The 15,330-nt window shown below is 43.7% G+C and overlaps 1 protein-coding gene across 1 annotated transcript in view; it reads right to left on the bottom strand.

Annotated features, from left to right (window-relative positions):
• Positions 1 to 14,752, bottom strand: part of HS6ST3 (heparan sulfate 6-O-sulfotransferase 3) — a 720,806-nt gene extending 706,054 nt beyond the window's left edge. The window contains exon 1 of the mRNA XM_027557838.1: positions 13,853 to 14,752. Within this exon, the coding sequence (XP_027413639.1) occupies positions 13,853 to 14,565 (713 nt within the window). The 5' untranslated portion in view covers positions 14,566 to 14,752. The remainder of the gene's footprint in view (positions 1 to 13,852) is intronic.
• Between the last annotated feature and the right edge of the window lie 578 nt (positions 14,753 to 15,330).

Here is a 15,330-nt window from a genome sequence, read left to right as displayed (position 1 = left end):
ATCAGCTCAAATGAAGAAATTACATTCTGAGCTCACTTGCAAGACATATTATTAACCAATAGCCTTAATTTATAGCTGTCATGTGAAAATAATGGATACAAAATTTAAAATATTAACTCCTGGAAGACTTTCTCAAAAGGGTAAAGCAATGGGAGAGAAAAGAAACTTTATATTTTATTTTTTAACTTTACAATATTGTATTGGTTTTGCCATATATCAAAATGAATCCACCACAGGTATACATGTGTTCACCATCCTGAGCCCTCCTCCCTCCTCTCTCCCCATACCATCCCTCTGGGTCGTCCCAGTGCACCAGCCCCAAGCATCCAGTATCGTGCCTCGAGAAACTTTTGTACCTTGATCTGTGCCAAATCCCTGAGGGAAAAAAGGGTTTCCTGATAGTCTAAGGAAAAGACTTATGTGTTCTAACAAGGCTTTTAAGATATATTATGTCCTGTTTTAAAAGAAAGTGCTCATTACTTCAACAAGTTATTGAGCTGAATGTGTATTTTGCATATTTTTCAACTGCATCTTTGTCATTCCCAATTTTTGAAGCTCTCTATAAAAGCTGAATTATATATGCAGCACACTTCCAAAATCCAACTTTCCTTCCTTCTCCATTCTATATCAAATGGATTCTCACTGTCAATATAAATTTAAATTTGTATAGTACTTTATACTTTATGAAGTGCCTTCAGAGTCATTTCCTTAATCCACAACAACTCTTAAAAAAGAAGACAGGATATACAGCCTTATCCAAATTGTCCAATAAACCTGCAAATTTATTTATGCTTGTTTTCATTTTATTCAGTCATTTACTTGACAGCCATAATGTACCAGCACTAGTCTAGGCACTGAGGATGCAGAAGGAAACAAAACAGTCACCATCTTCAGGAAACTTAAATTTTGTCAGGAAGGCCAAACAATAAACAGCAGATCAATGAGGAAGTCTAGATTCAAACTCTGGTTGCCTGATCCCAACTGTAGAGCTTTTTACAGGATACCACTTTGCTTTCCTGGTCCAGATTCACTGATGCAAATGTTCTCTTTGCCATGAAGACAGTTTGTGGACAGTTTGACTTCTTGGACTTGAATCTCACTGGGTTTCCAAAAGGTCTCAGAATTTTGTCCACTCTCTTGAAATAATCCAATGGACAACAGTCAAAATGGCATTTAATAACCAACACATTTAGGACACTATTATATTCCCCCAAAGAAGAGAACCATGGAGATAAAAACTGAATTACAAAAGTAACATATGCACACGTGAGTGTTTGTGTGCCTTCACTCATTTGCTCATCATCATTAATCATTGGAGGGTGTCATCTAGAGGATGACCCAAGAGCTGGACCCAAGCAATCAGAGGCTCCTCTCCCATTCCGTGGTCCTTGAAATGGAAGTGCCATCCACTGTTCCCACCCTCCAAGCTGTTTCAAAGACACAGTCTCAAGAGAGTAGGATGGCCAGCCTACTCTGGACAGCCTCTGTGCATGAACCTCACTAAAACCTCTATATAAACTCTATATAAAATTTCGATATTTGGCAAAGTTTAAAAATAAAATAAAATTTAAAAAAATAAATAATTAAATAAAGCAAAATACGATTAAAAAAAAAAAAAAACCTCTATATAAAGATTCCAGTAGGTTGCAAACCCACACTAACACCAGGTAGGAAGGTTTTCATCACTGTTTTACAGATTGAGTGTGTGAATGTGAGCTAATTTACATAGTAATTTGTGGTAGGATCAGTTCTGAGTGTGCTGTGTACTCAGTTGCTCAGTCATGTCTGACTCTTTGCAACCCCATGGGACTGTAGCTTGCCAGGTTCCTCTGTCCATGGAATTTTCCAGGCAAGAGCACTGGAGAGGTTTGCCATTTTCTACTCCAGGGGACCTTACTGACCCAAGGATGGAACCCATGTATCTTGTTTCTCCTGCATTGGCAGGCATATTCGTTAAGGCTGAGCCACCAGGGAAGCCCTGGTGGGTAGAATCAGGGCCTAAACCCAAATCTGGGCTTCAGAACTGATGTTCTTTGCCTCTTGGCTTTACTGGATCTAGGAAATGCTGTTGAGACAGAATCAGCCAGGTAAAGGCCTTTCTTTACCTGGAAAAAAAATAGGTTCACATTAAGTTTGGAAGTACAAATGAATGTCTTGCAAGAGTCTGCTCATTTAGCTATCAGCAATTGTCTGGCTACACAGAGTTCTATAGGACAGCGTCTCAGATGACTGCCCTCAACTGTTTTCTACCTCACAGCACTCACTAGCAAGTTAACCTGTCCCGTGTATCATTAGTAATTCATGACTTATTTGCGAAAGTGCAGGAACAGCACTACTACAGACCTAATACAATGAATATCCTATTAGGAAGAAATTAACAAATGAATTGTTGCTGATCAATAGGTGTTGAAGAGAAAATTACAATGATAGTAAAGCCTAAATAATTTATACACGATATTGATTTTTTCATTACATTAATTATTCCTTATAGCACACATAAGGAACTAGGAGAATAAAACTTTCAAAGCAAAGAAATTTATCTACCGTAGTGGATTGTAGCCTGAAGTATGAATTTAAAAGACAAAGAATGGATCAGGATAGTTGACAAATATTTTCAGACTAAAAATGCATCAGGTAATAAATTTGACACTTCCAATGTTGCTAAGTTCCTTTGTGTTGCCAGACGTTTTTATACATAATGCTTTTGATATTCATTTATCAAGAAAAGTATTAATAGCATGTTTATAAATAGAAATATTAGAAATAGAACAATCCATTAATCTACCTCTTTCATCTTATATAGAAGGCACAATGATAAATTTAGTGAAGCTATGTGCCAAAGAAAAATTTCTCTGAAACTTCTCCCAGAATCCTTCAGTTGACTGGACTTAAATCCAGTTGAACAGCATGCAGGTTCCTTACTGCTAATGCCTTTCAAAGCCAGGAGAAAATAATGCCCTAAGCCCATTTTTTCAGGGCAAGTCACTTTCATACAGATGTACGGGCCTGAAGATGATCCTTGCATTTACAGAGCATTGCTGACTCTAACCTTGTCATAAAATGCTGTCCCAGAGAATGACAAAAATGTATTGTGCATAAGAAGGGCCGTGAAAGAGGATGGAGGTTGGTGTGTTCCTCACAGCGGATGGTGCTCCCAGCAACACAAAATCCACCCTACAAATCAGAGAAATGAATTTAACACCAATCTCAATCCATGCTCTAGGTACAGACATTGTACTAAAAATGGCTTTTGTCATCTACAAATTCAAATGTTGAACAGCATTTTGCTCATGGCTTTATGACTCTGTAAACTCAAGCAGGGAACTGATGATTTCTTTTTCTTTTTCTTTACTGAGTTTTCTCAGATACCAACTTCATTTCACTATTTTTCAGTAGCCGTTCCCTTCTCCAGGGGATTTTCCCAACCCAGGGATCGAACCCAAGTCTCCCACATTGCAGGCAGATTCTTTACCAGCTGAGCTACCAGGGAAGCCCAAGAATACTGGAGTGGGTAGCCTACCCCTTCTCCAGCAGATCTTTCCAACCCAGGTATTGAACCGGGGTCTCCTGCATTGCAGGTGGATTCTTTACCAACTGAGCTACCAGGGAAGCCCACATATAATATTAGGAGATTCCAGGTTCATAATGTTTTTAAACAGAGTTTCATGAATATTTACTTTCAAGTATATCCTTGTTGCTATTGTTTAGTCGCCAAATCATGTCTGACTCTTTGTGACCCCATGGACTGTACTTACCAGGTTCTTCTGTCCATGGGTTGTCTCAGGCAAGAATACTGGATTGGGTTGCAATTTCCTTCTCCAAAGGATCTTCCCAACCTAAGAATTGAACCCATGCCTCCTGCTTAGCAGGTGGATTCTTTACCACTGAGCCACCAGGGAAGCCCCAAGCACATCCTATCCCCCTCAAATAAAGATGGAAATAGTGTTTCAAAAGCCTTTTAAAATTAAAACTGAAAACATTAGAATAGTTTCAAGTGTGATATAATTTTTTTCCTCCCTCACCTGTTACCTTCAGAGACTTAAAGCCACATTAATACTATTTTTAATGTGCTTAATGTTCTTAGAAGAAAATCTAAGCAGCAGAAAGCATCTCATCTCATAAACCGGAGCCAGTTCTGCAAATTATTTTGTAGTGTCTTAACCAGTATTGTTATGTAACTTAAAATGTATAAAGTACCACACGGAGATATAATTTAAAATGTATATTATCTGGATCTGCATCAAAATACAGATCTAACTGCTCAAATATTTCATGATTGCCAGTCAATTCTGGGGCACCAGGGGGACAAAACACCCGAATTCAGAATTGGTTTTATTACTCAGTGAAAAGTCACTTGTTATGGTGACAGCTCCACAGACAGCTCTGAGCTTTCTTCGCTTCTTCCACCATTCTTTGGGTTGGAGACTAACGGTCCGTATAGAAAACATGTGCTACAGGCTCTAAAGGAAAGGGTACTTGTTCTCAGTCTCGTGCGTAGGATTGAACGGGGCATTCATAAAATGAATCAGAAGAAATTTCCAGCTATTTTAAGTCACTGTGCAAGTTACTGTCCATGTTCATACCTGCTACCTCGGCAACCCCAAATCCATTCTCCACCCTTCTCTGCCTGGTGAAGCATGTGGAATGAGAATCACACGTGTACTTTAGCTGCCAGGTAAATCCAGCCACTGGAAGACAATGGGAGGACAGGTGGGAGGGGAAGGAGACAAGGTATTTCCTCCCCACCCCCTCCTCTCTGCCTCAGCTCAATATGCCGGCAGGCAGCCCTTCCTGAAGGGCTGAGACTGTAGCTCTTCTTGTAAGACACCTGTAGACATGGAGTGTTGACACTGCCTGCCCAACTCTGCTACTTCACGCCCAGGGCGGTTAACTGCTTTCCTTGTTATTACTTACAATGAACCTTATGTCCAATGTTTGTACCATTCCTCAATCCCTACCTCTGTTAATAGTCCCTTGGCAATCAGAAAGGGTGCCTGTTTGCTGCCAGGACCTACAATACAGCTACCCATGTTTGAGACAGCAACCTGATACAGAAAAAGAATGTGTAAGTAAATACAAGTACAGCAGCAGCATTCAAATACACCAGGCTGCAAGTCAGATGGCCTCTTAGATAGGTGCTTATTAATGCTCCCCATAAATGTACTGATGAGACAAATCATTGCATACAAGATGCATCTCTGACCTCTACTCTCAATATCACCATCTTTCTGATTCAGTTCTTTAAGGATTTCAAACTTTGCCTTGACTACTTTTGTCCTTCTCTCCTCACCCTCCTCTGCAGCATCCTTCTAATTTACACTCTGCATTATCACCGTCTGTTCTCTCTTCCTTGACATGTCACCTTGTTCTTTACTGTGTTATATGGGTCCTACCTGCAGATTTCCACACACAGGCCAAGCTACCACATACTGATGTTTAAAGTTATGGTTACTCTTTCTTCTGGGTCTATGTTTTCAATTTAAGTAAATCTATACAATTCTGCAAGTTTCTAACTAGAGCCCACAAAATACACAAGCTGCCATCCAGGTTTACACTCTTACATCCACAATCTTGAATTCTTTGGAAGAAATACTCTGTAAAACATAATAGATGGATATGGAGGCCATCAAGGTGGTTAGCTTTTCTACCCTCCTTTTTTGTAAAGAAACTAGAATGCAGAGGCAACCATGAACATGTGGTATTAAAGGCAAGCTTCTGACAATAAATGACCCCGTACTTACCAATAAAAGCATGGTGCTATATTAACAATAGCAATGAACTACAAATATTTATGTGCCCACGGGCAACTAATTCAATTTCACCGCAGGATTGCTTCATTTATGAATTTAATCGTATGTGTTTAAACATTTTTGTTGCTATTTCATTAATATCCCATAAAAAATAAAATGATATGCTGAAGAAAAGAAAGGATGAAAGTCTCTAAGCACAGCATTAAGTACCCACTGCATGCCCATGGTATCCAGAGAATTAACACTTACTTTTAGCATTTATGGCTTTTCTCTTGCATCATACCTTGCAAGTTCATTTTTGCATCGTTGAGGATGAAAAGTTGCAGATTCAAAACACAACATACAGGTTTACCTATCATTTTATTTTTACACAGAACAGCACAGATGTTTGAGAAAATTTTTTAAAAAGAGACTTTTTCTGTGCCAGGCTGTCTGAAGAATGCCACACGCATTCTTAGCACTCACCGTGAGATAATATCATTATTATTCCTCCCATTTTCCAGAGCAGGTGACTGACTTCTTCAGGATTACGTGACAGCAAGTGGTTGAACCCGGTTAAAATTGAGCTAATTTGACTTCACAGCCCCTACTCTACACATGACCCTAATTGCATTCACAAGCTGGGCATCAGCATGATTTTCAGGAATATTCAGAGGCTAGTGTATTTTTCTGGAGAAGGCAATGGCAACCCACTCCAGTACTCTCCCCTGGAAAATCCCATGGACGGAGGAGCCTGGTAGGCTGCAGTCCAATGGGGTCGCTAAGAGTCAAACATGACTGAGCAACTTCACTTTCACTTTTCCTTTCATGCATTGGAGAAGGAAATGGCAACCCACTCCAGTGTTCTTGCCTGGAGAATCCCAGGGACGGGGGAGCCTGGTGGGCTGCCATTCTATGGGGTCACACAGAGTCAGACACGACTGAAGTGACTTAGCAGCAGCAGCAGCAGTGTATTTTTCACGGATTTTCTCCAATTTCTGCTGAGGACTTTTTTCCTAATTCAAGGTCTCCTTCCATTGCTCTCCAAGATGACTATCGCTAACCACAACCACCTCGACCATCTGGCTTTAACCAGGAATAATTCAGAGTCTACATTATTGGTACTTTTCTCCTCCACCCATCCTACATCAGAGTTCTCATGCTCTTGGTTTCGGCACATTCTTTTCCTACAGTGAGAAGGAACGATGAGGCTAACCTTCCCAAGAGGCAAGACCATCTGTCTGTACCCAAATGAATTTCTGATCTGTGGCATATTAAGGGGAGAGACCCCCTAGAATGTTCTAATAAGCCCTGGGCTGAATACTTACTTTGACAACTCTTCTGGCAAATAAGAGGAATTGACATCTTGCTAATTATGAAAGGCAACTATTAACAGTTCAAATTTGCATGACACAAAATAAGAGAGGCAGGACGCCAAATGTTTGATAATCCCAACTTTCAAAGAACCAAAGTCTTGTCAAGTTATGCTGATATTTTTTAAAAGTAATCTAGAACACGGAGTATATGTTTAGCTAACATTGAACTTCTATAGGTCAGTCTCTGTGCTGGGAACTTTACATATGTTTTACTGCATTTGCTAGAGGAAGATACAAACAAATAACACTCTCTAGGTTAACAAGTATTTGGTACACTTCCCAACACATATTTAAATGCTTAGCTATAATTAAAACAAAGTTCTATTAGCCAATTAAAATCAACAGGAATTTATCCATAATATCCATAATTTAACAAACTCGAAAATAAGATAATTGATTAATACAAAATATTAATTTGGGTTCCCCATTTACTTGTTTTCATACTAAACCTATTCCTTGGCCCAATAATTTATTTCATGACTCTTAAAATCACATTAGGATTTGCCAGTCTCAATTAAACCTGTTTAATTCATTATCAAGCATAAATAACTTTCAAATGGCATAAGCTTCTGATTGTCCTTAGTCAAAATGAGACGGTAATAATTAGCTTTGGGGAATAATACTATAACAGTCTAAGATTAGGCAAATCCGTGTCGCTAGTGGCTAAATTTACTTAGCTTCCAATTATTACACAAACATTTATATTTCTCTGAATTCAACCCTTTCAAAACTCCCAAGGTAAGCAGCAAGGAAAATGTAGAATAAGCCATATCTTAGCATTTACCATTTCCAGTTTTATCTTCACAATTCAAAAAAAAAAAAGAACTGAATGAGTTTAATTCAACTTCCTTCTGATTTATAGCAAATATCAGAGGTTTGAACCAGAAGCCATACTTTAAGAGACCCTGTAATGAGCATATAAGTGGATATGGCATCTAGACAGAACAATCTCTTATCTCCTTGGTTTTATACTGCACACAAACCTGATGGTGAAAATTAACCTTCTTTGCAGTTCAACATTTCTAATTAGAAGAGACATCAAAAAGATTATCCCTTAGAAAGCAGTATGGGCCATAATATTCTAGATAGCCTTTGAAACAGAGCTCTGCTGCTTCCTGTGTATTTTAGACTGCTGTCTAAAGGAAAAGCAATAACCAGATGATCTTTCAAAGCGGTTATGGCTTTACGTGCCAAGTTGTGTTATATTTTCTCATCGTACCTTTTTATACTTATTATGAAGAAGCAGACATCCTCATATACAGGACCTATTTATTGCTTTTGGCACTGAATATGTAAAATAGTCTATACCATCAAATCATGCTGTACTAAAAGTTTCCTTGGTAGAAATGTTTACAAATCTTCAAGAACTGACTAGTCCATTGAGAATCCTTTTGTGCCTGTGAGTGTGTGATGGGGGCTGTTTTGTTTTCTCTGTACAAGGCAAGAAAGGAGAGGCAAAAGATGCTCTGAACTCAGCTTAGAACACAGAACCTTCAAATAAAAGGCCACACAGGTTAAGCCCTTCCCCAGGAAGAAATTCCTTTCCAACATCAGTGGTTAATTAGCTAAAATGTTCACTGCTGGGGAGTACACCACTTCACAAAAGAGTTCCTTCTCTTGTAGACAGTTACACGCTTTATGAAGTTCTTTCTTACTCTGAGTTGAAATCCTTGTCCTCTCAGTTCTCTCTTCCTTATCCTAATCTCATCCTTTGGCGAAACACAGACCAAATCTCCTACACTTTCCATATCTTCCTTCTTAGAGTATTTGAAAGCAATCCTTATGTCTCTCCTATTTTTCCCACCTCCATATTAAATATTACCAGCTCCTTCAATTATTCCTCCTATGACATGGTTTCCAGATGCTGCAAATAAACTGGAATTGTAGCATGACTCAAAATTTTTCTTAAAGAATTTTTAAAAGAGATCTGAAGGTTATTTCTCATTTATTTACAAGCATAACTGACACAATCACGATGACTATCCAGAACCCAATGATCTTCCCAGAAGCTGTATTTATGCTAGCTCCCCTTCTTGTAATACACACACACACACACACACACACCCCGCCACCTCCACCACCACCATTCATGTGACACAAATTGGGTCAGAGAACCTCATCTCCCTGGCCACACTGATTGGCTGAAAGAATAGTCATAAGTTCCAAGCTGGACCAATCAGAGTCATTCCCCAAGGTTTCCAATTGGAACTCAGAGAAGGCTTGCTTTCCTCTTAGCCCCAGATCTATTAGATTCAGTAGCCATTTACTCATTTCATGGAATAAGCCATTTTGCTATATTGAGTCCAATATGAAAAGGGATGTGGAAAAGGGTCCAATATGAAAGACAGGGTGTACCTCTGTCTTTCCTGTGTTCTGGTTATTAAGCCAGAATTTCCCCTTTGTCTGAACTGAGTTTGAGTCAAGTTTGTATCATCTGCAACACAGAGGGTCCTATTGAAGACAACATTCATAACCTTGCAAGCAGTCTAACAGGACCAACAAAATGTGGTCAGAAAAAATTTGCCATCCCACCCTACAAAAGGGATGGATGGAATCTCCTTCCATCATAATTTTAAGAATGAGAGCAATACTCACTTACTGAAGAAGACCAAGGTCTATCTTGCCTAAACACCTAAGTTCATAGGGCTAACACTATTTGCTCAAACTATATTCTGAGACCTGTCACAGGGCCTGGCACATAGTAGGTGCCTAAGACACCCTCCACTATACTTGTTAAAGTGAACAGAAGAAACGGTGGGCAAAACATTGAATATAAATGATCAAAATGAAGACATGAGTTCCCTGTGGAAACCTTAGATGTATTTCACATCTTCTTAGTATTAGATAACCCATTGACCACACAAATTATGGAACCAGATGATCTCTTGAGTCTTTTTTAGCCATAAAATATTAGGAGTTTATCCATACTCCACCAAAGGTAATGAAGAGACTTCTAAAGACTTAGGCAGGCAGACAAAAATGGGAAACATACTGAGATAATGAAGGAAGCATAAAGATGAGAAACAATAACCTACTAAAGAAATAATAGAGAAAAGAAAGAAAAGGGGAAGAAATCATCACTAATACGATAAAAGAGGTCATTTAGACAAGCCATCTTCCTATTACCTTCCTGTCTTATTCTAACCGATTCCTATGCTCAGAAATGCCCTCTGTACTGGACCTAAACTGCCAGCCCCAGAGCCTTGCTCCTTTCTGGCCCCTTAAAACACACAGGATGGCTCCTTCCACTCTGCCAAGAATCTCCTTCCGGAGTTGGCTTCCCGCTTTGGCCTTTGGTCCCAGCTGTTCCCAACTCCTCACTCAGCATTCCAGTTTGTCTTTGTCACCCACAGAAGCCACTCAGTTACACAGTGTGCTTTCCCATCCCTGTTTCCCAGCCTGCACTCTGCAACGACTGCTGCCCAAACGTTCATAATTTTCAATTTATTGATCAGTGTTCTGAACTTAGGATGTTGTCTCCACACAAATAATCATAAGATGGCATCTCTATAAATTAAGGTGGCCCATTTGCATCAAGCTGCTTGAGGAAATGACCTCACACCCTTTTGTGGAAGAAGACCTTGATTAGGGCAAATACTGCTATTACAATTAGCAACTAATATTTAAATATTACTATATATCTTCATACCAAGTATTGACTCCAGTACTCTTGCCTGGAAAATCCCATGGATGGAGGAGCCTGGCGGGCTGCAGTCCATGGGGTCGCTGAGAGTCCGACATGACTGAGCAACTTCACTTTCACTTTTCACTTTCACGCATTGGAGAAGGAAATGGCAACCCACTCCAGTGTTCTTGCCTGGAGAATCCCAGGGACAGGGGAGCCTGGTGGGCTGCCGTCTATGGGGTCGCACAGAGTCAGACACGACTGAAGCGACTTAGCAGCAGCAGCAGCAGCAAGTATTGGGTGCTATGTATCAATATATTATACTATGCACAGATATTATGACAACACTATGTGAAGCATTTTACATGCATTTGCTCTTTTAGTTCTCATAAGACCTCAAGAGGTTAAGTACCAATTATTATCCACATATAAGATGAAGAATCTGAGGTTCAGAAAGAGCAACTTACTAATTTACACAGCTAATAAGCACAAGAGCCACATGACCTGACTCCAGAATCCTCACTCTTACAGGTATTCCACGACCCACAAGGACATTGATCCCTGTGAGCAATGGAGAGGGGGTACAGAGGAGGAACCCAAAGCAAAGAGACTAGGGCACCAAAGTCAACGTGATCTACTTCTTGATTTTGCTCAGAGTCAGCCCTATTTGAAGTAGAACCTTGTTCCCATTATGTAGCAATAGATTATCTGCCATTTTGCATTGTGGAAATGTACCCTCCATTATGCAGGCTAATCTAGTTGACTGTAGAACGCTGTACACAGATACTCTAATGACAGACAACTAATTCGATCTTCTGTGTGAGGAAGATGCAGCTGAACATCTCTTCAACTTTTTCCCTATCACTTTTGATGCAGGGTCCTTTACATACACCACAGCTATTCCTCCCTACAGCATCCAGAGGAGAAAAGTAATTGAGAATAACAGGAAAAGGGAGAGGGGGTGAGGATGAAGAGGAAGAAAGATTATAAAAATGGTGCCCCCCCAAAAAACATTATTAGAGATTTTTTTTAAACAAGCAAACCAGTGCAGGTTTATCTGAAAAGTTCTGATTCTGAGAAAAGAATCTATCATTAAACAAAGACAAGCATTTGACTGTGCAATAGAAACCCTATGTTCAAATAGCCAAGGTGGCATTCTCCTCCATTACCCAGCAGAAAGATGGTATTTCCTCTACCATCTGAGCTTCCAGGGAAGCCCTTGAAATAGTGAGTACTTCCTGTAGAAGTAAGACCTCGCTGCTGTAACCTATGCAGGATCTGCAGTAGCAGCAGCATGTCATCACTAAGCAAAAATCCAAGTATTCTTAAATTTCATAGTCTCTAATTGCTCCAAAAGCTTCATCTATTCACTAAAGGTTTTATGGACATTGATAGAAAATAATGCCCATCTCTACTGAAGAATCACTAGCTAGGTCTATGTGATAATTAGTCTCTAGTTTAAGTGAAATGGAAGCTGAGATTCACACTAGTAAACTCTCTGGGGTCATTCAGGAGTTACTACATAAAGGTATAAATACAAAACGTATAATTTGTGATGAAATGTAGCAGAGACTGTCTCTCACTGAAACAATAGCCTCCTTTGGTAGGAAGTTTGGCAGTCATTATCAACTGAAAAACTGCTGCAAGCTAAAATACAGGGGCAGGATCTAAAACACTACACAATTAGAAATCTTGAAAAGTTAAAGGACCTTAAAATATGCAAAGGAAGGAGACTTGTGCTTTCATTTCAAATCCAACCAGTTTCTTATTCTAAGCAATTTCCATTAAACAGGCAAAAGAGCAGGGAGGAGAGAAAGTATTTGAAAAACTGCCAGAGTAAAAAATCCCATAATGAAATTTTGCTCATTCTTGGAGAAATGAAGTAGAATTAGATGCTTCAGTGGTGGTGAATTCCAGAATCTGGGTAGCTTCTAGTAAATGAAGCTTTTCCATAATGTCAGAGGCAAAAGCTATCTGATATCAACATATTGAGCTTAAGTTTTTAAACTCCTATTTCCTTACACCAAACTGTTTGAAACCTTTGAGATAAAAACCTCAATAAACCAGTGTTCCAAGCTTTTAATATTTTAGTCCCTTGAGCAAGCATGTCAGATTAATCTTCAAATTGCAATGGGCAGAAAGAACATTAAACTGAAATTCTCAAGCCCAGTGCCTCTCTGCAAGGATGTTAATAAGGTAAGCAGTTTCATTGGCTATTAAGATTTCAAACTTTCCTAATTCTCAGCTGCCTTACCACTTTAAAGTGGGTGGGGACAGAGGTGGGAGAGGAAGCTAGGGATTTGTTTCTGACATCTTTGTATGCATCTAGCATTGAGCACACTGCCAGGCACACAGGAAGCCTTTAACAAATGCTTTCAGAATGAGTTGATGGATTGGTCTGAGGGGGAAGAGTGGAAATATTGCTGAGAACAGGAGTCCAGATACTGGCGCTGCTCAGCAACAAAGCCCATCTCTAGAATTAGGGTTATGGAAGTGGAGCAGAAATTCTAACGTATGTCTTCAAAGCAGCAACAAGAGCCTTGAGAACAGCCACCAAGGAGCCACTTACAGAGGGATGAGACTCGTCTCTGGCTTCGCCATGCCTGGAAAACTCCTACCCTGTCTCTCTACGTCCAGCTCCCTCTGCCTTTCACCGGGTTTGAGTTTCCTCTAGCAGAACTTAGGTTCAAGATAATCGACCTCGCTGGTCTAACCCAGGCCTCCTGGCCATTCCAGGGGTTCCACGCACAGAGAGAGGTCACACCGTGCTAGGCATAAGAAATGTCTCTCTCTCTCACTCTCACTCACTCACTCACTCTCTCTCTCTCTCACACACACAACGACGACAGCTCTCGACACCTTTGGGGCGGGGGAGAGAGCGATGGGGGCTAGGGGAGGAGCGAGTTCAAGACCAGGACACTTTGCAAAGGTTTCTTCTCCCTCTCCCAAAACCTCTGCCCGCATCGCGGGACGATGCTGGGGAACCACACGCCCGGCGCCGCCGAGGGAGCGCGGGGTCGCCCGGGGCGGGGGGGTGGTCGGAACTGGGGTGGGGCGGCGGGGTGGGCTGAAGGGGGAAGGAAGGTGGCCGGAAGCGAGACGACGCGGCGGGGGGACAGTACCTGGTGTGGCTGTGGTTGCGGGGACAGTCTTTCTTCTCCATGATGGCCGGCACACAGTTGGTGAGCTCCGTCCAGTCGGCGTGCAGCCCGCAGCTCCAGCCGGTGGAGAAGCGGGAGAAGAGCCACGTCTCCTTCTTGCCGGGCCGGTGGCAGGTGCACTTCTTCTGGCCGGCTTTGCAGCTGCACGGCTGCTCCAGCCGGATGTTCTTCACCAGGTGTCGGCCGAACGTGGTGCCCCCGGTCTTCTGGATGTGCAGGAAGACGATCACGTCGCGCCCCTTGATGTTGAAATCCACGAAGCGGGTCAGGTCCTTCGGGGTGAAGTTGAAGCGCGGCACGAACCGGGGCAAGGAGCCGTTCTCGGGGGCCTCGGGGTCCGGTTCCTCTTCCTCCTCCTCCGCCTCCTCCTCCTCGTCCTCGGGTTCCCCCGGCTCCTCGTCCTCGTCCTCCGGCGCCGCGGGCCCCCGAGGTCCCTCGGGCGGCCCCCGGGGTGGCGGGGGCAGCTGGGGCCGCCGCTCCCAGTCCTCGGGCGGCGCCTGTGCCCGGCGGGCTGGACCCGGGGCGGCCGGCTGGCCGGCTTCTCCGGCGCGGGGCTGCTCCCCGAAGTTGGCGCAGGAGCTGGAGCAGGAGGGGGACACGTACTGGTACATGATGACCACGAAGAGGAGAGTGAGCACCGGCGTCAGCAGCCACTTGTTGAACCTTTCATCCATGGTCCCGCTCTCAGGCCGGCAGGCTACGCGGCGACAGCGGCAGAGACGCGGACGCGCGGCAGCTCGGAAGTTTCGGGGACTCCGGGGCGCGGCTCCGAGCCCGCCGCTCCTCCATGCCCCTGACGCCGGGGCGAGCTGCTGGCTGGCAGCCCCGCGGCACTCCGGCGCTCCGGGGCTGGCAGAGCCGGGCCTGTGGATCGAGCGGGGAGACGGGCGCCGGCGCGCGGCTGCGGCGGCGGCGTGGGGCGCCCTGCTCTCCCGGGGGCGCCCGGCTCCCGGCTCCCCGCCCCGGGCGCGGCTCAGGCGGCGCAGGGCATCCCGCCGCCGGCGCTCAGGCGCTGGGGAGCGCGGCTCGGGTCCCGGACCTGCCCCGGGCGGCCGGGCAGCTGCGGCCGCGAGCGCGGGGGCTGCATGGGGCTCTCGCGGGCGCCGGCCAAGGGCGAAGGCGCGGCGCGGCCCCGCCGACCCGGCCGCCCGCGGGCCCCGCGAGCCGCACGCGCTCCAGGCGCCTTTGCCCTCGGATCACCAGGTGCGGGAGCCACGAGGACGCACGGCGCCCGCCGCAAGTTTGCAGAGGAGCTCCCCGCAGCGGCTGCGGGCGAGGCGCCGGTACGGAGCCGCCTCCCCCGGGCGAGGCGCACTGCTGCTCCGGGTCTGTCCGCCCAGGCGCGGGCACGCAGACACACTCGCACACACTGGCTGGCACCGCCACAACCCGCCAGCCGGTGTGACAGGAGCCCTGCTACCCGCAGCAAAAAAAAAAAA

The sequence above is a fragment of the Bos indicus x Bos taurus genome, chromosome 12 (genome assembly GCF_003369695.1).
Source record: "Bos indicus x Bos taurus breed Angus x Brahman F1 hybrid chromosome 12, Bos_hybrid_MaternalHap_v2.0, whole genome shotgun sequence".
Taxonomy (NCBI): Eukaryota; Metazoa; Chordata; class Mammalia; order Artiodactyla; family Bovidae; genus Bos; species Bos indicus x Bos taurus.
Note: the sequence above shows the minus strand (reverse complement) of the source record. Positions and strands in the feature narration are given on the sequence as shown.